The sequence below is a fragment of the Vulpes lagopus genome, chromosome 9, assembly GCF_018345385.1.
Source record: "Vulpes lagopus strain Blue_001 chromosome 9, ASM1834538v1, whole genome shotgun sequence".
Lineage (NCBI taxonomy): Eukaryota > Metazoa > Chordata > Mammalia > Carnivora > Canidae > Vulpes > Vulpes lagopus.
The window spans coordinates 30,040,484-30,067,538 of record NC_054832.1 but is presented as its reverse complement, the minus strand read 5'-3'; the positions used below and the strand labels follow the sequence as shown (position 1 = coordinate 30,067,538).

At 35.6% G+C, this 27,055-nt stretch overlaps 1 protein-coding gene across 2 annotated transcripts in view; it reads right to left on the bottom strand.

The window, feature by feature from the left end:
- ANGPT1 (angiopoietin 1) overlaps positions 1-22,508 on the bottom strand; it is a 251,120-nt gene extending 228,612 nt beyond the window's left edge. The window contains exon 1 of one of the 2 annotated variants that reach the window (XM_041768997.1): positions 21,778-22,508. In XM_041768997.1, coding sequence (XP_041624931.1) covers positions 21,778-22,074 — 297 coding nt within the window. In that variant the 5' untranslated portion in view covers positions 22,075-22,508. The remainder of the gene's footprint in view (positions 1-21,777) is intronic. The other variant, XM_041768998.1, reaches the window with a different exon arrangement.
- Between the last annotated feature and the right edge of the window lie 4,547 nt (positions 22,509-27,055).

The following is a 27,055-nucleotide window of genomic DNA, read 5'->3' as shown; positions in this document are numbered from 1 at the left end:
AAACTCCAGGACAGGCACTATTATATACAAAGAATGTCTTTACAGAAAAGTTTAAGGCAAAACCACTCTGACACTGTTGAAGAATACTATCATAAATTGTATCATCTCTGAAAACTAAAAAGCACAACAAACATAGCCCACAAGCTAGCCTTAAACTGACCAATGTCTAGAATGTTTTTCCATCCCTAATTTATGCAGTTTTATCACTGCCATCTATTTTTTTTTCTGAAAAGCCAAGCCAGATTTCTGGCTTTTCAAATTGTACTTCATAAGCTTCTAGCTAACACACAACAGGTTTGTCATGAGTTACCAAGCAATGAGATGTGACATCAGGCAATGTGGATAACACCATACCACATCTTAAAAATACCTTTTCATGAAGCATATAAAAGGATAAAATGATGCAGATTTTGCTGCCCTGCTTGAGTGGTGCCTTTAACCACTTTCTGTAAGCTAAAATAAACAGAGAATATTTCACAATTGGTCTGTGTACAATCTGTGTAATGCTCATTTAGGCTATTACAGAATAGAGGAGTTGAAACCATATCCATATTCAGAAATTAGAATACTTTATGATACGATGTAATATAATAAAAATTTGAGAATATTTTGTTTTATAATAAATATTTCAATTAAGTGACATAATTTTGATTTCTTTTTCTGTTACAACATACAGCTTGTTTAATGATAGACAAAGAAAATGAACACATTTATTGGAAGAAAAATTATATACTAAGTATTCTAACCTAAGAAATAACCCTGTAGCCTCAAGGGACTGGAATAAAGTTATTTATAGAGGCTATGATGTTAAGTATGTGCTATTAGCAAATTTACTAATTTTTTCATTTGCATTACTATAGAAGACTAATAAAATACATCAGGTTGCACTTAATGCATCCTCAGTGACCTGGCAAATTCATGTTTATATTTGTAGGACTTTGTTTTTTAAAAGTGCAATCTCTCCTGCATATAACTATCACATCACTCATAAACATTAGGATGTGTACCAGATTTTTAGGAAAAGCCTTATTTCTCTTATTTCAGGAAGCTTTTAAAGGATTCGTCATATCTGAGAAGTTGAATTGTATTATTTTGCAGGTCTTTTTGTTTTCAAATAGCTCGCTGTAAGGATTAAGTGCTGCCAATCAGCCATGTTCTCAGATTCTTATTGGGAGAATTATTCATGTTACAACAAAATTAGCTAAAATGCTTTGACATCTAGAGTAATCCATTGCATAACATAATCAAGCGTGCACCAAATCAAAGAAAGTATACATTTTCACTAGGATTTGTCTATGTTTCTTTATTTCATTAACAGAAGTCCATACTTTGTTCAGATTTCCTTAGTTTTACATAGTGTTCTTTTTTTTTGGTCCAGGATCTCATCCATAACATAACATTTACTCCTCACATATCCTTAGGCTACTCTTGCTTTTTGTGGTGACCTTGACGTTTTTGAGGAGTGCTTGCTAAATAGTTTGTAGAATACTCCTACACTGAGATTTTTTGGAAATTTTTGATATGATTAGACAGGAGCTATATGTTTCATGGAGGTAAAGTTATGCCTTTTCTCCTTTTCAACACTGCACTCCTTAGAAAGAAGACACTCTTAATGCAGCCAATGCTTAAGGAGTTGGGAGTTATACTCCATGTCCTTTAGGGCTAAGTATATAAATTACTTAAAATTCTTCTGCACAAGAGATTTGGTCACTAGGACTTGAATAAGGAAATCTTAAACTAATCCTCATCTGATTACTAACAAACCATGTAGCCCTTAGAAAGTCAACTTAGTTTTGTTGGGTATAGTTTGTAAACAAAACATTAAAAATTTAAAGAATAGTTGTAATTTGTTAAACATAGACTATATGTTCCAGACTTTATTAGGTGCTTAGTGAATTTTTTCTCATATTATCACCATAACAACCTTATAAAGAAAGCATTACCATTCTTATTTCATAGATGCATAAGTTTGAAACTCAGAAAGGTAAAGTAGCCTGTCCAATTCACACCTACAAACCATGAAATGCTGAAAGCTAAACTATGTACATGTATACATACACAAACACACATACATACAGTCAGTATGTATTATGAAATAGTATCTTCCCTTATATAACAAAGGCAAGAAGCATGTCAAAGACTCTGGTTTGTCTTCTTTTAAAGAAGAGAAAAGTTGGCTAATTGGAGATTTCCAATTCTAATTTTGTCCCGTTCATTTTCCATCATGAAGAATATAAATGATTTCCCTATCCCCACTACCACTAGAACTGGTTGGTGGTCATCACCTGGTTTGAGGTGTCCACTTCTCTAGGGGTTGTGGTCATTTGAGTGAATAAGACTCCGTGATATAAGGTCATGAGAATGCAAGAAGAGTGTGTGTTGTAAAGCAGATGTCAATTTCCCAGTGAATATATTTTATTTCTAGGAATAAACATGCCTTTGCTTAACTATCTACATGTTCCATGTTATAAGACCATGTTCCATGTCTTATAACATGTATAAGTTGTATAAGTTATACATGTATAACATGTATAAGTTCCATGTTATAATCTTGCTCAGCAAACATGGAATATCTATGTTTTTACATAACCAGATTTCTATTCAAACATTTTATCTGAAACTTACATGACCACCAGGATACACATATTCCTAATATTAACCAGGAATCTCTATGCATCATACAAAGTCAAGAAATACATCATAAGGCATGATCTACTTGTTAAAGTAAATGTTAAAGAGTGTTTCATATTTTATCATTACAAAATGCACATGCTTACATATATATAACACTTGAAAACACAAAGGGCTCAGGTCCTTTAAGAAAACAAACACAGTTCAGTAAATGTCTCTTAACATACCTTAATACCTCTCTGAATGGATTCTTTACCAAAATGGATAATGCCTTTATTTTCAAAATGGAACCATGAAGTTTCATTTTTTTCAGTGGGAGTCATTTAATTTTCAAGGATCAGATTTAAAAGAATCCAATCACTCATTTATGTACATTTGTATTTAACACAAATAGAATATATCCTGTCTGATAGTACAAATATATTTTTAAGTGGTTAGAAGCTTCCGTGTAAGGCTCATTAACCTTAGAGTTACTAAGCAATTTGTCTCAATTCTCTAACACATTCTATACTATAAAACCTGTAAATGCTTAAGGTATACCAAGGAATGGAAGACAGATTGGGGCTCTTTACCTCTATCTGAATTATGAAATTTTAAGGCACCTTAGGATTGTCTTTTCGTCCTCTCATTTGAAAAAAATGTAAGTGAAGTCAATCTTGTCTTATGTAGTATTTTTTTAATGATTTTATTTATTTGACAGAAAAGAGGGAGAGAGGTAGAAAGCACAAGCAGGGGAAGCTGCAGAGGGAGAAGGAGAAGGAGACTCCCTGCTGAGCAAGGAATCCCATGCAGGACTCAATCCCAGAACCCTGAGATCATGACCTGAGCCTAAGATAAATGCTTAACCAACTGAACCACCTAGGTGTTCTTAGAATTACTCTTAAAGTCATCTGAAGTTAGAAGCTCCAGACGACACAAATATAGAAACATTTTCAGTCATAATTTGACATTATTTCCACAATACTTGTTGCCTGAATAAAGCATTCTTGTAATGTCCCCAGTTCTAAAATATCAGTTATTTTTGATGAGGACTTCTCTTTTATTTTTATTTACTTAAGTGCCATTATGATTTTCTCCTCACAATTTCACCCATTACCTAATTCTCTAGCTGCTTTCCCCAGCCTTTCACTTGTTTACCTTATCATTCTATTACTTTAGGCAAGTATTAGAGCTGTGTTGGCCACTCTCCCTGCAATACCAATTCTGGTCATTCATCCTTTCATAAAGCAAGTGCAGAATCCAAAACCATTTTCTCACCATTATTAATGTTTATGTCCTTTAAAAATTTGACAGTAAATCTCTATTATTTTGTTAATCACCCTGCAAATTCCATTGCGTAAGCATGAGTCGCAGTGTCATAATACTTACTATATATACCTACTTATTACTCAGTATGACACCTGCTTATTAATTTGTCCCTCCAACCATCCATCTTTACATCCATCCATTTATTTAATACTATACGGAGTCTGGGGCAGGAGAGATGCAAGGAATTTGCTACAGAATAGAATGCATAAAATTAAGGAAGAGGAATAAATCATGATAATGTAATACAACTTTTAGGATTTAGATATGGCTAGACTATTGCAAACCATGGAGAAAACATGAGAAATGAAGATTAAAGGCCAGTTTAAGTGAGGTACGGTATTTTAACCTCAATTTGAGGGTACTTTGGAGCCACTAATGCATTTTAACTAGAAAAATAGCATGATTGAGTTTTGACTTTTGGAAAAGCTCTGGTTGCCCAATGCAGTTTGCACTTGGACATATATTAAGATCTTGCAAAATAATTTCATATATGTCATGCCATAAAATTCTTTAATCTCTCCTTTGTATGCCTTCTTGCTATCATTATTATATCGAATCTTGGCGGATTTAATCCTGAGTTTATATTCTACAAACCTAGGTCACCCATTCATTCACCTTCTGTTTTACAACTCATCTTTCTAGAAGATAAAATATGACTACCCCAACCCAATTTCTATGTGTAATTCACCATTTTCAGAGCTTTCAACATCTATTTAACCACAAAAGTAGAGAAAAGAGAAGAAAGAAGAGAAAAACTGGTATGAAATTAATAAATGACCACTATGGGATAAAAGTGGATTCAGAACTTGTCTTACAGGTAGGAAGATAGCTACCTTGCTGCGAGGAAGTGGGGAGGACTGTGAAGTTACTGAAACCCTAGTCCAAAATATTTCTTCTAGGTTTCCTTTACCTACTGATTCTGTTACTATTTCTAAAGGTCCATCCATATTTATCTTTCCCTAGGAACAGTTATTTTGAAAAGTGATGCAAATTTTAACATGGTTAATTTCCCATCATTTCTACTTCACTTGACCTCAGTCTAGAAATGCCTATATTTCTTTAAAAAATAAAGCTTATATTACTTTGATTATAAAAGTGGCACATGTTCATATTGTATGATTAGTACAATGGCCATAAAAGAGAAAACAAAAAATATTCAATTGCACCATTAAAGAGGAATTATTGTGAATGTTTTGGATGTGTTTCCTCTCAATGTTTTTATGCATATACTTACAAATACACAACGACCTATCCACTACCCATTCTCATCACACAAAATCATATCTATAATATATGTAGAGCTTTTCTAAAATGGGAACAATGACAGTATCAATGTACAGATTTGCAAGGATCAAATAAACTAATACTTTTAAATTGTCTGTCCCAGGCTTGGTACATACTAAATTCTCAAAATATTAACTAATACTTTTTATCATTATAATTACTCAGGTATACAAACATAGCCACTCAACATTTTGTGGGCATTTTCTCTTGTCAAAATATGATTCTTAACAGATGCAGTCATGGTGTCAATGAAGACATAGTTTTTCTTTAGACAATCCTAGATTGGAGTGTCTGCTGGTTCTCATATTTACTGCTTGTCGGAGATTATGCATGGTTTATTCATTTGAAGTTGTGGATAATATTTTTATCTTTCAGACTTTTTTTAGGGTTAGAGATCATAGGTACAAGGTATTGTAGTAAATACCAAAAATAATAGTATTTGTTTCCAGTGTTCCTGCTATGATAGCTACAATGAATATGTTCATATATATTGCTTTTTCACTTTTTTGAATTATTTCCTTAGGAATGATTCCCAGAAGTAGGATTACTGAGTCAAGGGTTATTAAAAAATAGTTATGTTCTTTATATTTACTGTTATCTTGTTTTCCAATAAGTTTCAACCAATATATAATGTAATAAGCAAAGCGCTTCATGTATTTAAAGAATGTTCCTATACCTGTTTCAATCAAGTCCACATCCTTTGCTCATCAGTTAAGAAGGGGAGAATCTGGGATGGATTTTATTGCAGGAATTCCAAACCTCTGGGAATTGAACAGATGCTGCTAACTCATTTTACATTTGGGAGACCACCAGTCAGCCGTGTTCAATAACAGCTTTCAGAAACATCTGGATTTAAACTTACAGCCTAAACATGACAGGTTAAGTAGTAAATAGTTATAAAATAGCTTCATGCCTTGATTCTCAAAAATCTGAATTCACTGAGGTTTTTACAATTTTTAGATGAGAGAAAAAATTGCAAATAATGTAAGCATTAAGACTCACATAAACTACACAGTATATCATTTTGGTATTATGGAATCTGGTCAACTTGGAGTTTAGGAAGGCTCAGAGGATTTTTACAAATTTATTTTGAAGGTAAGAAAAATCCTTACTAATAACTATTTTACTCAAAGGAGCACAAAGGTATATGTAGTCTTCAAGTTATATTTATTGAATCTTAATTCATGTGAAACTGAAATAGCTTTAAAGAATAGAGGAAGGTAGTAAAAATTTTGGCTTACAAACTGATACTTATGACATTCTACTCATATTGTAAGCCTTACTGAAATGCTAGCTTCTGGAAGGCAAAGCCCATGCCTAATGTATTGCTCTTCAAGGATTACCATAGTAATAAGTACCAGAGTAAATCCTTGTATATATGCCTTTGGAAATGAGGGCTATTCCAGTCACTATTGTTGCATTTTTATATTACCTCCAAATTGAATGGCTTGTAACAACCATTTCATTATGCTCATTAGGCTCACAGACTATGGGTCAGGATTTCAGGCAAGGCACACTGGGAATGGGTTGTTTCTGCTCCATTATGCCTGGGACTTTAACTCCACATCTGGAGGTAATGTGAATGAGTGGGGGGTTGGAACATCTGAAGGCTCATTCACTCACATGTCTATAACCTGAGCTGGAATGACTCAAAAAGAAAGATGTGTTAACCAGAGTACCTACACATGGCCTCTCTCCATGGCCTGACTTCTTCACATGGTGACTTCAAGGTAGATGGGTCTCTAACATGGCTGCTCAGGACACCACATGAATATTGTAATGAACAATTTGGAAACTTAGTTGCTTTTTATGACTCAGCCAGATTCAAAAAGAAGGGAATTCTTATGGCATAATTACATGCAGACATGATACTATTTATGACATAGTACTATATATACATATAATGTTATTATAACCATCTTTGGAAAATATGACCAATAATTACCCTCTAATCTTGCTTTAACTTCAACTTCTATTCTTTCCATTGTATTAAATTTAAAAATTGTATTTTTTTGCATAGTTTAGTACCCAAACATGGTGAGGATTGTTCTTTTGCTTCTAAATTTAAAAACTATATATGATTTTTCAAGCCACACCTTCCTAAAAGATATGTGATACACCCCACTAGGTAGACAGCTAGAACTGGTGTGTCCTCCTGATAGAAAATTACTCCCTTGATGTTGATTTCTGAATTGCCCAGTAATCAGAAAAGAACTCAGCACACATTAATCTCATTTCCACAGGGGATATTTTGTATTTGAACAGGAGAGAAATTCTCAAAATATTTGAATTATTTAAAGTGCAAGCAATTTGATAGCCTTATAGAGTTTATTTGAATTTTGTAGTTGCCTCGGATATACTTTTGGCCATAACTTGCAAAGTTAGATACAATGGAAGACATTTCAAAATAGTAGAAGAATATATAGGGATACTTTGTGCTTAAGATATTTAATCTCCATAGTGATCTTTCCCCCTGTTAATGGCACAAATTTAATCTGTGAACTCAAAGTATATAAGCTTTAGTCCCATATGAAATATGATGATCACAAAATAATTTCCCTTTCTCTCTGACATGGAGTCTTCTTAGTATATATATACTCAATCCTCAGTTAAGAGTTTTTTTGGGTGCTAGGTGTGGGATTTCCACTTCCACTTTCAATTTTATTCATTTATTTTAATCAAACTCTCCTTAGTTCATTAGTTTATCTTGACTATCATAAGAGATAATGGCAGTTCCACTTTCACAGTGTTTATTAATTTTCTGTTCTTTTTTTCTAAACATAAATGTGGGATCAATGGTTACTTTTATATACTGAAGAGCTAAACTGAACTAAACTAAAGACACACATGGCATATGGTCATTTCCCCGAAAATATTACAAACATGACCTAATTCATAATGTTTAAATGTTAAACAATTTCCTTTATTGGCTATATTTTATTCCTATTTGGTCTTTAACTAAAAGAAATATACCCTAGCCCTACAATGCAGTGTTTATAAGCAGAAATGCAGATAAACTAGTTTATTTATTTTTTTAAATGCTTTTTTTTTTAATTTTTTTATTTATTTATGATAGTCACAGAGAGAGAGAGAGAGAGAGAGGCAGAGACACAGGCAGAGGGAGAAGCAGGCTCCATGCACCGGGAGCCTGACGTGGGATTCGATCTCGGGTCTCCCGGATCATGCCCTGGGCCAAAGGTAGGCGCCAAACCGCTGCGCCACCCAGGGATCCCCAGATAAACTAGTTTAAAATATTATCTTTATTTGTATGCTCACATCTGGGTAACATCAATTGAGTTTGTGTAAGCAACTCACTTATTTGAAAAAAAAAGTAAAAACAAGAATTAGTTATTTGCATCTGACATATTTTTAGATATAAATAGAATTTTGTATCTTGTCAGGAATAGTGCTAGGAAGTAGTTCTCCTAAGAACAGATTTCTTAAAGCAATTCCCATACATTTTGGCAAATTATTTCTATCTCTATAGCAGGTTATTTATTCTGAATACATTCTTCAAAAACTTAGAGGAAAATATCATTCATTTCAACCTCTTCCCTACTTCCCATCAATCAAAATTTGTTTTAATTTGTGAAGGAAAAGTGAACGAGGCATGAACCATAAAGAGCTTTATATTTAGCTATTCAGAATGCCTGGGTTTAAATTCTACATGTGTCTCAAAGTAAATGTTATAATCTTATAAAATCATTTTATTGCATTGGTCCTCCGTTTGTTTATCTATAAAATGGATATGATAATACCTACTATTTATAAAAATGTGCTTTTCTGTTTGGATAATACTGCTTAATGAAGGTAGACTTATTAATATCCTATTTGTTACTAACCACCTTTCTTAAAGTAGAATGTCATTTTCACACTTGTTTTGCTGATAGAATATCTGATATCCATTGTCCTCTTTGCAGATAAATTGATTCCTTCCATACACAAAGCAATAGTAATTTCATTAGCAGGACATATGACTATGCTGAATGGCTGAGGTAAATCACATTCTAATCAAGTGTCCACATAAAGTACAAACTACACCACTAAATTTAGGAGTTTAATTCCCAGCCTCTATTAATATTTATTTGTGGGACGCCCCGGTGGCTCAGCGGTTTAGCGCCGCCTTCTGCCCAGGGCGTAATCTTGGAGTCCCGGGATCGAGTCCCACATCAGGCTGCCTGCATGGAGTCTGCTCCTTAAGTTAATAATTTCCGGCAAATTGGGAAAAGGTTCTGGTTATTCAGCTTTAACACTAATCTTTCAGACCACTTCACTGACTGAAAGTTGCCCCTAAATAATCTGAGCACTACAGCATGTATTTATTCGTGCATATATCCTACCAGTAGCTATGGAGCATCTACAACATTGATCTGCCACACACTGCTGATTGTCAGCATTCCATGGAAAACTCAGGTTAAGCAAACAGATACACACTGAATCTTTTTTCTCCTTAATTGGGTTTTAATCTGTCCTACTATGTGAAGGTGGACGAAAAGCATGCCTGAATTCTACTTTGCTCTCATCCTATTTTGTGCTCTCTCTTCTTTTGAATCCATGAAAAAGAACTGTCAGAGGGAAGTTAGGGTAGTCTGGAGTCTTTCTACCTCATGTGGTTGATCATTAAGGGCTATAAAAGCTACCACCCTCAAAGCCCCAGCATCTGAGTCATCAGGCCTCCAAGATTAAAAAAGAGGGAGAATCATCACAATTCTCTGCAAGTAGCAGTCAGTGTTTTGGCCTTGGACCAAAATACCAGAAATATTTTAATTAATAGGGACAATGATAAATAAAATAGGAAGTGAGATAAGAGGTCATTGCCTGAGAAAACAAGGCTTTTCTTCTCATTTTTACAACTCTCTTGAATGACCCACAAAAGAAAGTGCATGCAAATAATATTTTAAGTTCCAGGATGTGCTTCTGCTTTTCCAAGAAGGAGTGCCCGCAGATAAATCTAAGAGGGAGGTCATTAAATTGAACGGAAGATATTTAGAATAGGCGGCTTCACCCCATGTAAGGCAATTGTAAGCCTTTCTTTGTGTTTTAAAACTTTTTAGATAAATAGTCAGATTCAATTAAACTCTGTAACTTCAAGAGATGGTGCTTCTAAGGAGAGAGGCAGGAGGGACTACAGATGTGGGATTCCTGGTCTGCTAACAGATCTGTGGGAGGGCAGAGAGAATTGGGCTATTGTGCTTCAATCAGCAACATCACTAAGTGTCACAGTCAATTTAACCATGGAGCTTTAGAGTTAGGATGTGGACAAATGACTGAAACAGTACTTAAGAAAGGGGCACATACATTTAGTATGAAAGAATTAAGGGCTTAGGTGCAAAGACTACTACAGAAAAATATTTTAAAACAGACTTAAGGTTTGAAGATTGACAAGAGGAGACACCGTAAAAGTTGCTATAGGTAATCCGGTAGTTGGTTAAGAGCGTAGGTCATGGAGCCAAACTGCCTGGAGTTGCATGCTGGTCCCGCCACTCAGCCCTAAGTAATCCTGGGCAAGTTACTTCCCCTCTGTGCCTCAATTTCCAATTTGCCATGTGGGAAAATTATATTACTATCTACCTCACACTGGCTTTTGAAAGTATTCAATAGATTAAGACATGTAAAGTGTTTCCAAATGGCCTGATAGTTGTTTTACTAACATTTAACTATTACTATAAGCCAGAACTATCTCCAAGGAATCACTAATATTTACTTAACATTCACTGTGTTAGAGAACTTAATGGGAAGTAATTTATATGAATCTTTACTCTTAGCAATCACCTTATAATGTAGATATCTTTATTACCTCAGTTTGGTAATGAAAGTGAATGACTGGCACAGAAAAGTTAAGAAACTTGCCCAAAGTCACACAGGAAGGGAGTGATGCTTTCAAGATTCAAATCCAGGCAGTCTGGCTTTAGGTACAACACACTTCATCACTGTGTAATCGTCTCTTTGACATAGAAAACCGTGGACATGAACTATACGTTTACTCTCTGTTTCAGTGGGGTTAGGTTTCTCAATAATAGGGGCTGTAGCAGATTCATCACTGCCTCCCAGTACCTAGCAGACTACATTGTGCATATTTAATTAGATAACTGATTACCTGGCTGCCTGTCCTGTTAATACCAGATGCTTAGTTCGATGGTCCACAACTAACTACATCCTAAAATCCCATGACAGAACTCACTGCCAGCTCTTATGGAGCAGTCCTCCAGACACTGCTCTGGTCCCATGAGCCCTCACTGTGTCCCCTAGCCCCCAGTAAATGAACAGTCACCTTGTTCATTCACCCTCCCTCTTGGCCATCCTCCTTCTTGCACTTCTGCTCCATGGCCACCAGTACAAGGACGATCACGTAGAAGCTTACTGGAAACAATACCAGAGTAAAAAAGAAAAAGGAAAAAGAAAGGCAGGCCAGGAATGAGTTGCTTTGAGTCCTTTTGTCTTTCCTTTTGGAAGACTGCCTTGCATGTCTCTTTTCCCATTTTCAAGTCTCAGAGGTCTCCCACTTAGAATGGGAAATAGGCTTTTGAAAAAGCAGGCCATTGGGAAGTCAGAAACAATTATTAGAATGTCTATTTCTAACCTAGTAAAAAGGTAATAATAAATTAATATAAGGCTTGACTTTGGAGCTTTCACTCCTCAGTATATCAAAGGGCTATGTATTATTTATCTCCTAAAGAAAAAGAAAAAGCTCCACAGAGCTAATAGAATTGAAGATACTGCCTTCGTGTTGTTGTTCTCTCAGCACATTGTGAAACATTGCAGCTTAGGTGTGTTTGGAAAGTGGATTCAAGTTTGACTTTAACTAGTCTTAACTAAATTAACCTTTGCAGTCAAGATAAATGCCTTAAAAATAAATGCAAGTAATCTTACTGCCTTTTATTAATATTTCAGCACAAATGAATAAAAAAAATCACAATTTTAAGATTCCTATTCCTGGTGTCATATTCTAGAAGTAAAAACAAAGATAAGCTAAGTAGACCTAACAAAAATCAAGGAAAATTTTGTAAATATGTAAATGCATTCTTAAAATTAAGATTTCCTGGGGCTCCTGGGCTATGTAGTCAGTTAAGCACCTGACTCTTGGCTTCAGCTCAGGTCTTGATCTCAGGGGCATGAGATCCAGCCCTGAGTCAGGCTCTGCACTCAGCAAGGAGTCTGCTTAGGATTCTTTCTCCCTCTCCCTTTGCTCCTACCCCTAGGACTCTCTCTGTCTCTAAAATAAATAAATAAATAAATAAATAAATCTTAAAAAATAAATAAAATAAAATTTAGATTTCCTTTCATTATCCTTAACAATGAATTCTGTTCTAAGTGAATATGGTAGCTTGAGATATTTAATATTATCAACATAATTCATGTCCCTAAATTTAAAATAAAGAAATATAAGCTATCATGCAATTGAATAATTTAGAAGATAGATTAAATTATACAATGTGCCACTAATTGCCCAAGAGTTGTCTCTTATCTTGACACATTTTGTCAGGTTAAGTATGGGTGGGCCTCAGCATTTTGAACAACCTGTACTTTTGTATACTCAGTAACATTCTTAAACTATTTTGTACATGGCAGATTTGGACATTCTTACATCAACTTGCCAAAAAATATTCAAACTAACAAGTGTTATGATTCTTCTTGTCTGCCAGTAGATTGGTTTTGGCAGCTTTACCTAGCTAATATTTGATTATTTGAAAGTTTTGTTGCAGCCATTTTGAAACCATATTCCTTTGAACATATAGGGTCCCCTGGGGAATGCCTCTGGGAGAGGGGCCCAGGAAGAGGGTCCTGGCAGCACCCCTCTCCTCTAGCCCTTCCATTTGCATCTAGGTTACATATCAAGATTTTACCTAATAATTTGCTTGGAAATAGGGTTCCATTGCTAAGAAATATTTATAATTCATCAGTTCATTTGTTCAAAAATTTTAAAGTTAAAATTTTCAATTTTTTCAATAATTCATCTATTCAATAAATAGTAAAACTACTGATTATTATAGCTCTGTTCCTGTTATTTAAACATTTAGTAAAGTTGAAAAGCAAAGAGAAGATTGGTGACTCAGTAATAAGGATAAAATTCTCATGTCTTACATCTGTGCACTTGAGATAAGGTGGATGCAAGGCCTCCTGGGTACAGCATACATTTAGCTATAATAAATATCCACTGGATTTTAATCTAGTCAAACTATTAACAGTGAAGACAAGAACAGTATTAAAATGTTTTACAAAATCTTGGGACTCTCTCTCTAAAGGTTTGGAAATAAAATGTAATTTAGAGTTTTAAAATATTTATTCATTTTCTAGGAATGGAAACCCTCTAATAAGCTTTAGGGTCTAGTATTATGATTCAACTCATTCAGCTTTTCTGATCCTAGTGAGTTAAGCTACACATGTAACTAAATTTTAAAATACACTGTCTTTCAAACTTATCATTAACAATTCTACAGAAATAGACAATAAGCTTGCCTACTTGATAGCAGTGAGTTTGTATATATTTCTGTTTCAAGATATTCACATCTTACTTCCATTTTACTAATATTTTACCTACTGATTTTCTTTAGAAACAACTTGATACTTATGCTAATTTGCATGCTCTTTTAAGAGTTCAGCACAGGGATGCCTGGGTGGCTTAGCGGTTGAGCATCTGCATTTGAGTCGGCGTGATCCCAGAGTCCTGGGATCAAGTCCCACATTGGGCTCCCTGCATGGAGCCTGTTTCTCCCTCTGCCTGTGTCTCTGCCTCTCTCTCTCTGTGTCTCTCGTGAATAAATAAATAAAATATTTAAAAAATAAAAAAATAAGAGTTCAGCACAAACTTAGGAATTGTATGCCAATGGAAATCTGTAATAAGTAACTTGTAGTCATATATATATATATACACACAAGTAACACTTATTGCATTTATTTTACTCTATATTTATTCTACAATACTTACTGCCAAATATGTTATTGATTAAATCATTAGGTACCTACCTGTAGGGTTATGTCTGGCTTTATATGTTTTATACCACTTTCTCTATTAACAATTACCTTTTCATATGTTTAAAGGAAGAAATCATCAGATCATTGAGATAGGCAACTAAGACCAAATGAGCCTGAAAACTTCTCACTTCTAATATTTCTGTGTAAGAATTAGAGAAAAGTATTTAGGTACAAAGTCTCAAAATATAAAGAAAAGATAATCCATGGTGTGCTTCATTCTTTAGAAACCTCTTTGATAAGGAAGAGGGACATATCTTTTGTACACTTTGTAAAGAGATTTAAACACTAAGAAGCCCTCCTCCCTCAGACCATGGGGCCAGAACCAAAGGGGGTTTGGAACTTCCAAACTTCACAGCAAACGATAATCTTATATTGGAACAAAAAGCAAGGATGACTCAGAATGTAATTAGGGTTGTGCATCTAAGCAAATGGTATTCAAAAGAAGAAAAGAAGAAAAGGACCAGGAAAAGGATGCTAATGTTTTCACAGAGACACAAGGCCATGGCAGAATGAAAACAAAATCTTCTTAATTATCAAATTATAACAGGGGCTGAGGAACGTCTGTACATTGTGGCTGAACACCTACTTGTTACTCCTCCCCTCTCATCATCTACACAAATGGGAATACTTGTAATGTTTATATCTAAAGCAAATCATAGAAGGAGGAAAGGTTTCTAAATAGATTGAACTTAAGAGGCTCTGCTGAAGCCCCACTTCTATGAAAACAGAATGCCTCTGATGTTTTGTCAACATTACCGCTGATACCACAACCAACAGGTTGAGGCAAGTAGATAAAGCAAAGGACTCCGGCACCTGGACTTGGTAAACCCAGAGGCTGATGATCTGTACTGTTTTTCAGGTGCTTTTTCTTTTCTCACATGAATTTGCTTCTGGAATATTTCTCTGTCCACATAAGGATGGGCAGGAGAAAGAAAAGACATGAAATTTCCCTGCCTGTACTCTAAAATGTCACCTCACAGCATGTCCCCAATACCAAGCCAAGAAATGGCTTACTCAGGCTCTTTGCCAACTGGCATGAACCTGAAGATTACTTGATCTCCTAGAGGGTGATCTTTTTCCCACACAACAAACCTCACAATTTACCTAGCAATGGTCCCAATATTAATACCATATTCCTTTTGTGATATAGAACAGGGGTCAGAAAACTTTTTTTCTGTAAAGGGCTGGATATTGAAGTTTAGGATCTGTGGAGCTTTTGATCTCTGTTGCAACCCCTCAGTTCTGCCTTTGTAGGAAGAAGGCAGGTATAGACAATGCATAAACAAATGGGTGTGACTCTGTTCAATAAAACTTCATTTATGAATACATAGACAACATAAGGAATGGTTGTGGTTGTATTTCAATAAGACTTTATTTACAAACACCAGTGGCTGGCAAGATTTAGCTCAAGGGCCATGGTTTGCTGATCCTTGACATAGAGATGGAGATTCAGAAAATTAAAATTTCTAAAACTATATATTTAAATGGGTAAAAGATGGAATATAGTTGAGTCTTATTTTCATATGTATATTTGATTATAATCCAAGTCTACTCATGGAATCCATTCATTTCTCTATTCATTAAAAACAAAAAAGTATTCTTTTCAACTATTTTCCAGGTATTGTCCTAGGAAAGAAGATCTGTTATTTAAAATAATAAATAAAAACTAGTTAACAAGACAGGCAACATCTACCTCACAGAGTGCAGGGTCTGGGAGAATATATTTTACATATATTTACTGAGGTCCTACTCTCTGTTGTGCATTCTTCTAGCAGTAAGGTATACTACAGGTAACAAGACAGACAAGGACCTCTTATGGCATTTACATTCTCAATAGGTGGAGAAAGAATAAATAATGTGACAAACAATAAGCAATAAAAGGTCACATAGTGATAAATGCCATGAAGAAATGATATAGTATTATATGATAAAAAGTCATTTAGGAGAATGTGGGAAGGTGGTAGGTAATAGTACTCAGAAAAGACTTTGTGGGAAGGCAGTAGGTAATTGTACTCAGAAAAGACTGTGGGAAGATGACTTCTGAGCAAAGATCTGAATAAAAAGAAAGAGCTAACCATGCCATGATCTGGAGGAAGAATTTTCCTAGATAAGTAAACAGCATGTAAAGCCCCTCAGACAGAAATAAGCTGGTCTGTTGGAGAAATAACAAGAAGGCTAATGTCATGAGTAACTGAAATAAAGGAAAGGTGATGATAAATCATGAATCTAGAGAGGAATAGGGGGCAGATCATCTAAAGCCTCATGGTAAGGAATTTGGATTTTAGTCTTACATAATGAAAAACTGTAGGAAAATTTTAAGGAAATGAATGATACATTCTTATCCAGTTTAGATTACACTGAACAGATAATTATATATGAGGTGAACACTATTTAAAAAATGTGAAATGGCACAGTCAGGGGTAAAAAAAAAGGCTGTAATCACCCATAGTAAAGGACCTACTTGCCCTGGTCCTACAACCTGAGATCTGCCAATGTAGAATTTGAGGAGAGGCTTGCTCTTTCCTATAGACAAATCCAAAAGACTATTATAACTCCAACTGCAAACATCTAAGGCCCAGAAAGGTTTTTCTGCCTTCTTGGATCTTTTAATTCTAAAAGATAACAAGCAAAAAATAAAACTTAACTATTTGTTGAAAAGTTAATGCAGACATATTAACTAAAGACTTCCTCTTTGGCTTGAAAACCTAGGGTTAATCTCAAATGAACTTGGTAGGGACATTTCTACAACTGAATTTAAAAGGAAATTATTCCTTTAATCTTTCTTGGCAACTGCCATTTTTTTCCTACCTCTGTGTGTAAATCATATATGCATATTTTTCCAAGTTTAGTGACAAATTTTTAAAAACATACTTATCAATTGCCTGCTTTTTTCACACATTAAGGAAACCTCCTCCTCCAAATGTTCAAATAAAACATAGAACATCCTCTTGGCTTATTTTGCATCACCAGCCACCAAAACAATGTACAGATGAGAAATCATTTCCAGTTACTTAGATTCACATATGCATATATTACATGTAAATATGTGTCATTATTGCATGCAGCAAATTGTTACCTACTGTAGGTACTTTGGTACCTACAAAATTATTTTTCCTCCCAAAGGAAGGTCTAACTGACCCCCAAGTAACCTAGCACAAAGGATTCAAGCAAACTGTGGCATCTAAAAATAGTTACAAGTTCTCTTAATTTTCATTATTTTATCCCAGCACCACACACTTGAGCATTTGGTGTCTTTTATTTTTATATTATGATAACAGAGATATTGTTCAAACACTCAATAAACATTTCAGATATATATGAAAAAACATTAACTACACACGAGGGGACTCATAGTCTGAGTAGGAAAACAGGCCTCAAAACAAATAATAAAAATGACAGCAACCACATAACATGGAAGTGCAGTGCCTTCATGATACATCCAACTTATTCTGATAACACTGGAGAGCTCAGCCTGGCAGGGAAATGGAGTGCAGGTACATTTCCTAGAGAACTGGTAACAAAGCTCTTAAAGAATAATTAAGTGGACAAGATAGAGTGATGTAGAAGTTTTTGAGATCCTAGGTCATTGGCTAAATACAATTTGAATAATTAATAACCACCTACTCTAGACCTAATATCTTTTTTTTTTTTAAAGATTTTATGTGCTTATTCATGAGAGACAGAGAGAGAGGCAGAGACATATAGGCAGAGGGAGAAGCAGGCTCCCTGTAGGGAACTCTAGACGGGGACTCCATCCCCAGTACCAGATCACTCCCTGAGCCAAAGACAGACACTCAACTGCTGAGCCACCCAGAAATCCCTAGACCCAATATCTTTCTGATGAATATCAGGACAAAAGTAATTATAGAATGTAATACTTGCCTAAATGATAACTTACAATCTAGGGAGGTAAAATGTACATCCAAAACAAATTGTTAATAGTACATGGTAAAATATAGATTGTAACACATAGACAATGCATCCATTTGTTCATTCAACAAATATTTATTGTCTATCTGCTATGGACTATACACTGCTTTAGTCACTAGTCTCATGGGGTCATAATGAAGTGGATATTAATATGGGTTAATATCTGTAATACATGAGTTTTTAAAAGATCATCATAATTCTCTGAAACAAAGAATATAAGTAGAGGATATTGTTAGTCAAAAAATGTCTTTAGAAATATTTAGCTAAGTACTTAAGTAAAAATTTTTCATCTATTAAAATATTCTGGATGGCAATTCATAACATATTTTCTACTAATAATCATCAACTCATCAATTTTAAATAGCGTAAAATATTTACAATAGTTAGACCTTTGTTGTCTGTTATAAGGCATGTTTTTTACTCTTTATTTATGCTTTCAACAACAACAAAAAGACATCATTTAGCAAAGGCAAAGGACTTCCTAAGCATTCCTCCAAATGATAGAATTTACATGTCTTAAATCTGAGTCTTTAAATATACATATTTGTGAATTTCTCGGATATAGGAGAAAGAAAACAATAATTCAAGAAGCATGAGATATAAGGTAGACATTAAACACTAGACATTTCTCTGGTATAGATACATAGAAGGGAATCACAAGAAAGTGGCAAAGCACAAAGGCCATTTGTACTTAATGTTACTATCCCAAGACCTGGTCTCAGGTATTGGGTATGGTTTACTAATAGTTCTGAAAAGGACCATATGATTGAAGAGAGTCAAATGTAGACATACAGCCCAGGTGATTTTTTAGCCTATTATTTATATTGCTCTTCCCCATCTGATAAGTGAGAATAATGCTATCAACCTAATTCATAATTAGTGTTAATTGACAGGTTACTAGACAAAGTTGATCTCCTCGAATGAAACCCATGATAGCAAGAGACAAGTGCCATGACAGTTCCAACACTTAATGTATGACCAACACATCATTTTCCCCTTGCATTCTTTCTCATCTTGTTTAGTTGCAAAACCAGAAGGGTTGAGAAATGACATTCGACCATGTAAGTCTCATAAAGGGACTTTTATTTACTGAAGTCAGTATCTTGTGAAAAATATTTGTAAAAGAATTTAGTTTACCTAACTTCACAGAAGGTATCAGATTAACATAAATTATCATCTAGCTGCATCTAGCATTGATAACAGGCATCTTGCATCAAAACCTTCCTGATAGTGATGCCATGAGCTGCATAATAATCACCATGCTTTGATTAATTATTTTGCTGAATCAACTGCATTTACACTGATAGCCTCAGTTTTTTGCAGTGCATTGTTTTTTATCCTAACACAACCATTCGGAATTAAAATGTAAGTAGTACAATTTGCAGTACTAAGCATACCAAATAGTTACAGTAAAAAGATTTCCATTTGAATTATCAAAATAAATACATTACAAGAAATCTAGAACCTAAAAAAAAAAAAAAAAACTCTAATTAAGGGAAACTTGAGACAGCTTTTTAGCAAGTTCTTTGCTGAAAGAATTTATTTGGTTTCTTGATCCTCCTACCAATCGCATTAACAATGACAAAAGATATGCAAATTTAAACAGACAATAGTCAAGCCAAACTGCTCTGACTCAACATCAACAGGGACATTTTCAGCATATAATCAGCTAGATTCACATTAGCCAGGGTCAATGTAACCAAAGAACATTTGCATAGTTATGCTTGGCTATAATCTGCAAACTATGCCATAATCACTGACCAAGAAGAATGCAAACAAAAATTAAATTTATTTCACACAATAAATTAACATATAGGAACCTGTGCATGATATAAGCTCAACAGAATCATATATTTACACTATCACTGCTGAATAATTGCATGGCAAAAAAAAAAATATATATATATATGTATTACTACGCCTGAATCACCATTTTGGCTACATGTTGTAAGTAAACAAAATATTACATTTTTGGTAGAATAGCTCATTCAGGACAATTTGGGACTAAATTTCCCTCCCCAGCCCCTTCAAAGAATCCAGACTAATTTACAATGATTGAATTCTCAATTAAAAACCCAATGGATGCTTTATTGAGAATAGTAATAAGCTGTTTGACCACATTAATTTGTGTACTATTAAAATAAATTTTGCCAAAGAAAAAACAGATATTCTATTATAAACTGCTGCTATAATTAGTGCCTGAAATTTAAAACACAATTATCAAAAGCCTTCAGAATTCTTTTTGCTTTCCACTCTTCTGTCCCTATTGGTTTTTTTCACTTGTAGTCTACAATAGAAAGATTAACTACACTTTCAGGTTTAGAAACTCTGAACTACCTAGTTTCAGTTATTTGTCAAATAAAGTATCAGTGATGTTAGTTCAGTCCCTAGTGGACAAAAGTATAATAACAGTTACTTGGCATGATTCAGCAGGCAGTGCTTTAAGGGAGGGTGACAACACAGGGGAAAAAAATAGAACATTTGTCCTCTCCTTATCTTCTTAAAGGGTTTGCTCTGTTAACAGACTAATTTAAAGGAGACTGGACTGGCCATGTTCCTACATATATGCACCAAACGAATTCTTAGCAAAGATCCCTGGGAGAGGAGCATTTTCACCAATGTGACATTGCCACCCTTTGATTGACATAGTTGAATATGCTTGTTATCTGCTGTTTACCTGTTACACAATTAAACAGAGAGCAAAGAAACAAGGAACCGCAGGAAGTGTGTTCATATTTTGAAAGACGTATTTTCATTGGAAACTTGTAAATTGTTTATAGAGAAAAATGGAATAAAATGTTCATTTTGATTTTTTTAAACGAGGATTAACTGCACATTCAACACTGACATTCATCTGGATACTTAGACTCCCATGTGACACTGTTGGTAACCAGTGTCCTGAGAAAAGACTTATTTCAGGAAGGCAGCAAAGCCCATGTTGTGCTCAGCTCAAATCTGCAGGTGCACATTTTTGGGAAGAGCAACTGCCAGCTCAACCTCTCCTTTCACACTGGCCAGCCAGACAACCTGCCTGAAGAATTCACTTTAAAATCTACCTTCCTGATTTTTTTCTCAAGGACGGCAAAAATAGATGACAGAACCTTGTCCTCTACTATTCTGCTACTTGCCAAAAGTATATACTTAGACAATTACTCCAACTAAATATCATACTTTATATATACTCTCATTTCATATTAACTTGACTAAAAGTTGAAAAAATAAGTATTTGATGACAATTTCTCACCCTAGCTCCATAAAATTTCCTGGTGTTAATCTATTTGATCCTAAATTGGTATTTCATTATTTTCTTTTTTCACCATCTCAAGACATTCACTTTTTTTTTTTTTAATTGAGCTCTGTCAGTCAGAAAAATCAAGCTCAATTTTAAATAAGAGGAAACCAGAAAGGTCATAAAATGTGCCATTGCTGGCACACAAACTGGTTGCCACTATACCTTTAGAGAGTTGCACAAGCCTGAAAACCGTGGCTCACCCATGAAGTCACAGGGATAGAACAGGCTTGCATTTGCAAATACTGCCCCCCAGGAGTAAAAGGTAAACACACAAATGCCCCCCTAGGGAACTCTAAGTTAGCTGCAGTGCAACAACGGAAAAGGCTCTGTGCAATTAGAAACTGAAAGCGATCACTTACTTTTTGCAGCCACTGAGTATAATTTTCCATCACATGCTCCAGATGTTGAAGTTTCTGGGAAGAGAAATCCGGTTCCACGTGTGGAGCATCTCTCTGCAGAGCGTTTGTGTTGTACTGGTCTGTCGTACTCTCACGACAGTTCCCGTCGTGTTCTGGAAGAATGAAAGTGTAGGCACATTGCCCATGTTGAATCCGGTTATATCTTCTCCCACCGTTTTCTGGACTTCGGCGCTGGTTGCTGCACCCTATGTGAGTCAGAATGGCAGCGAGGAAAGCAAAGGAAAGGAAAACTGTCATTGTACTGCCAGCACTCTCTTTCCGTGCCGCTCGCAAAACTTGCTCCTTTCTTCTGACCTTTAAACTAGTTTTTATTTTAGGTAAAACTGCTTGATTGACTTTTCCCCCTCAAAGAAAGCTTTTGAAGAAGAATCACAGAAAACTAGCCATTTGTTAGCTTTGTGCTAAAATGTTTTTTTTTTTTTTATTTCACTGTAATGGTAGTTTCCTTAGTTAAAACTTGAGATATTTATTGCATAGTAGCTGAGATTTATTGTTTCCTCTCTGTGTAACCGTTCAGCGTGGAGCCTGCCTGAGTCAGCTGCGTGTACATATTCTAGACCCTTTCCCCTACCCTATCTGCAGCAGATCTGCTATTTTCTCCCAGACCTCAGTGAGTTTTATTAAGGTTGCACATCCAAGCCAAGCTGGAAGCAGGCAGCCTTTCACAAGATGACTTGACAGGAATGCATGAGTGTGCCCCTATGCTAAGGATTGCTGAAGGCTTGGAGCAGCGGATCGTCTTACAAATTGGCTAGATGCGCATGACCTCGATCATGTATGGCCCTCCCGCCCCTTCCACAGACAATTGCCTCCAGCCTTTAGCAAATTCACGGCAAATCAATAAATAGAGCAGTCCACCTTAATACACTTTTGCTGTGCATGCTGACCTACTAAAACCTAGCAAACTAGCAGTATGTTTTTGAAGTTACTATTTAATTGGGGAACTCTGAGAAAAAAATTGGCATGATGTCCAGTAAAATAATTTTTTATAGTGAATGACAAATCTGTATAAGTACTACTTAAAAAATATTCATAACTCAGAAAAAGATATTAAAAACCATTTTTAGAGAAGGTATTCTCTCGTACTCAGACTTTTAGGAGTTGCAGAAATTATCAGGGATGGTCAAATTAGCAAAAAAATTTATAACCTGTCACTCAAAGGAATATAGACAGCATGTATATATTAAGCCGAATAAGCTAAGTACTTTCTGAGATAAGGATTTTAAATGAGACTGGTCCCTGATCAGAATATAGCTCTGTGTGCTTTATAAATTGAGCAACTTCCTTACAAAAACAGTGTGGTTACAATTTAAGACAGTGGCCAGAGAATATTAATTCCTATGGTACATCCTAATCATATATTTCACAAGGACCTCTTTGGTGTTGCTATGGTTATCTTTAACCATGGTAAGGAAGTTCCCTATAAGTTTCCTGTGGTTGCACAAGACACTATCTGAGAATAAACATACATCAGGTGTGTCAATGGCCAGCAAAGAGCCATATGGGAGAAATCTGCTTCTATAAAGAAACAAAAATTATCAGAAGGTAATTTCCCAAATGTAGGGTGTAAACATTTGAACAAAAAAAATCAGTAAAAAATAAAGAATAGTTGACAATTATAGAATTAAGGTTATGGCACTGAGATCTTCACTAAGTTTGTGCAGAAAACATGAATTATGAGCAGGGGCTTTCAACAAGAACTGGAAGGGATTTTCAGGAATGGAGCTTCTCAACTGAGTCATGGTATAAAAACAGAAGCCGGGATCCCTGGGTGGCGCAGCGGTTTGGCGCCTGCCTTTGGCCCAGGGCGCGATCCTGGAGACCCGGGATCGAATCCCACATCGGGCTCCCGGTGCATGGAGCCTGCTTCTCCCTCCGCCTGTGTCTCTGCCTCTCTCTCTCTCTCTGTGACTATCATAAATAAATAAATAAATAAAAATTTAAAAAAAAAAAAAAAAAAACAGAAGCCACAGATGTTGAGTCTTGGGTCCTCAGGGTACAGGTCAGTGGGTAAAAGACAAGAAAGTTAAGAGATTGGTATGTAGGAAAATGTTAGGGGAGAGGGCAAAACAAATTCCAGAAAAAAAATATGATTTGCTTGGGAGAAAAAAATTTTGTGCCAAGATTTATCAGCCTTTTCCATACCAAATAAAAAATTTCTGATCTGACTGAAATGGAGGCAAATAATACCAAACATAGCAATAAAGTCCTTGAACTGTCTCTGTACCTTCCTCCTGTTTGCTGACACGTCACTCATTTGCAATAAGAATAATGTCATTTATTTAGGAGCTCAATATTTTCCAGGTCTCTGCAAACATTCCTTGCACACAATCTCATTTAATTATCCCAAGGAAGCTGAAACATGGATATTATGTTTAATCCCATTTTATTGACAGGAAAACTGAGTCACAGAACAGCTAACTGGTTGCAACTCACAGAGCTGTCTAGGAATGGTGCCAATGTGTATACTCCGGCCAACTGATTCCAAGCCTGTCCTAACCTCCAAGCCTCCAAGCCAAAAGGCTTCCAAAACAGCTCCAGCTGCACTGATTCACAGTCCAGTAAGGCATACTGAGTGATGGAACTGAGAAGTAAAACAACTGATTAAAAGCCAGTTTATACCACTAAAGTGATTTAATCCGTCCTCTGCACCCAAAAAACAAACAAGAGTGACAGGTAACCCATGCAATAGAGTTTTTAACAGCCCACAGTGATGAAGTAAACTGGCAATGCACATATTGTCTAAGAACATTTTCTAACATTGCTTGCTTTGAAAATTATTCCTGGAAAGAATAGAGTCCAAAACCAACACCTTAAGTGATTCGTTAAAAACTAAATACAGCTGAAAATCAGCAGAAGACACAAGAGTGTGTAGAGAGGTTTCTATTCAAGTGTTCCCATGTTTTTTAATAGCTAAGATATAAAAATCTGTTCCTCCATGTGTGGTGGGGGGGGGGGGTCATGGGGGTTGTGGCATATGTCTGTGAATCTACATGTGCTTATTCACATAAATTTTTCCAATGTGAACAAATGAAATGAAGGAATGCACAATTTCCTGAGGGAAAAGTAGACAACTAAGAAAGGAAGCCTGAAATGGAAGTACTAAAAAAGGGGGAGGAGACAGAGAGACCATAAAAGAAACTGATTTATTTCTTTTCCAGAAACAAAAAGCATGACAGTGAAAGTACAAATGTCAATGTGGAAAAGAAGAATCCCTCCAGATAAATTTTCAGCAGCTAGAAAACAGAGACATGCCCAATGAACTCACGCTTCCTCAGACTTCAGCTGAGGAGACACTGGGTACATTTGAGGCTCCTTGTGACATGCTAAAGACCATAAGCTTCCAAGGACCTGAAGGCAACCAACAGCAATACTGTGGGTTGTTACTGCTGACTATCCACAAATGGTGCAGTTTAGGAGAGTTCAGAATTTAGGAAGAAATTTGAAACACAAAGCCATATTTTAATAAATTTCCTCTGCTACAGCTCCAAAACAGTAAAAAAAAAAAAAAAAAAAAATCTAAAAAAACTAAATAATTGTATTTGGTTGAATACTGAGGCAGCTTGATCTTGAAAGCTTCATATCTTTGTATTTTATTTGTATTACTAGAGTCCTGGCATAGGGGAGGTTTATGCTTTAAGTTTCTGATCTCTTATCTACAATAGTCCTAGTAAACATTAGCCTCATCCAGAAATTTCCAGTGGGACTGGAAATACCATTTATATGGAAACCTGATGGTCCTAAGCCTCTCCTACCAACTAGTCTTTGTCACTTCTTTTGTGAAGCTTTCTTAATTTCTCCAGGCCCAACAAGTGACTCTGATATATTTCTTTTTTTTTTTTTTAAAGATTGTATTTATTTACTCATGAGAGACACAGAGAGAGAGAGGCAGAGACACAGGCAGAGGGAGAAGCAGGCTCCATGCAGGGAGCCTAACATGGGACTCAATCCCTGGTCTCCAGGATCATGCACTGGGCTGAAGACAGTGCTAAACCGCTGAGCCACCTGGGCTGCCCTCTGATGTTTTTCAATAACCTTCTTTTCATATTTCCATAATGGTACTTCTCACACGGCTTTTCTAATTATTTCCTTTTTGGTCTATCTCTCCCTCTAGCTGTGAGCTTGTGAGCTCATAAAGTGATCTGCTCTTTCATCACTGATTTCCCAGCACTTACTATGCACTTTGGTTAAAAGAATGAAAGAACAAATGAATGAGTGAATGAGATAATTCAATTACTTAGCATCTGACTACTATATAACTGGCCACATCTGTTGTATTTTTGGGAGTGAGCTTACCTAGAATCCAGGTGAAGCCAAATTTATTCTAAAAAATGAGTTACGTATAAGAACATGGTACAATGATAATGCATAACATTTTTTAATCCATAACAAGTTAATTCACTCATTTAACATTTATAGCAGCCCCATAATTATGCATTATTATTTCTATTTTGCAGATGAGAAAAATTGTGGCACATAGAGGTTAGTTACCCAGGATCTATGATCTCTTATGTAGTAGAGCAGGATTTTTTTTTATTGGAGTTCAATTTGCCAACATATGGCATAACACCCAGTGCTCATCCCATCAAGTGCCCCCCTCAGTGCCCATCATCCAGTCACCCCCACTCCCTGCTCACCTCCCTTTCCATCACCCCTTGTTCGTTTCCCAGAGTTAGGAGTCTCTCATGTTCTGTCTTCCTTTCTGATATTTCCCACTCATTTTTTGTAGAGCAGGAATTTGATCCTCAATCCATCTAAATCTGGGGCCCACATTTATATCCCACTGAGCTATAATGCCTCCAGCAATACCTAAGTATTAGGAAATGGAGAAAACAAACAAAAAAAAAGGAAATGGAGAAAACATTTCTTAAATTTAGGGGAGAGGAACAACATGGCATCTATAACTAAGATGGGTCTCTTCTTCCTCTTAACCATGGCCTCCATGGATTCATGTCATGATCTAAAACAGAGCTAATATTAAGCAAAGCTGCACCAATATGGCTGTCCCATCCACTAACAAATATCCAATCTGATTGTTCAGCTTATACTTAGGATCAACTCTAAATGGTTATTCCTGTGCTATATCGCCTGTTATATATATTACCCTAAAACAACATTAAGCAATACAAAATAGAGTTCATTCCTCAAAAACACCATCAGGCACTCCTCTAGTATTCATATAGACCCCCGTGATGGCAAAGGGGATGAGAAAGCATTC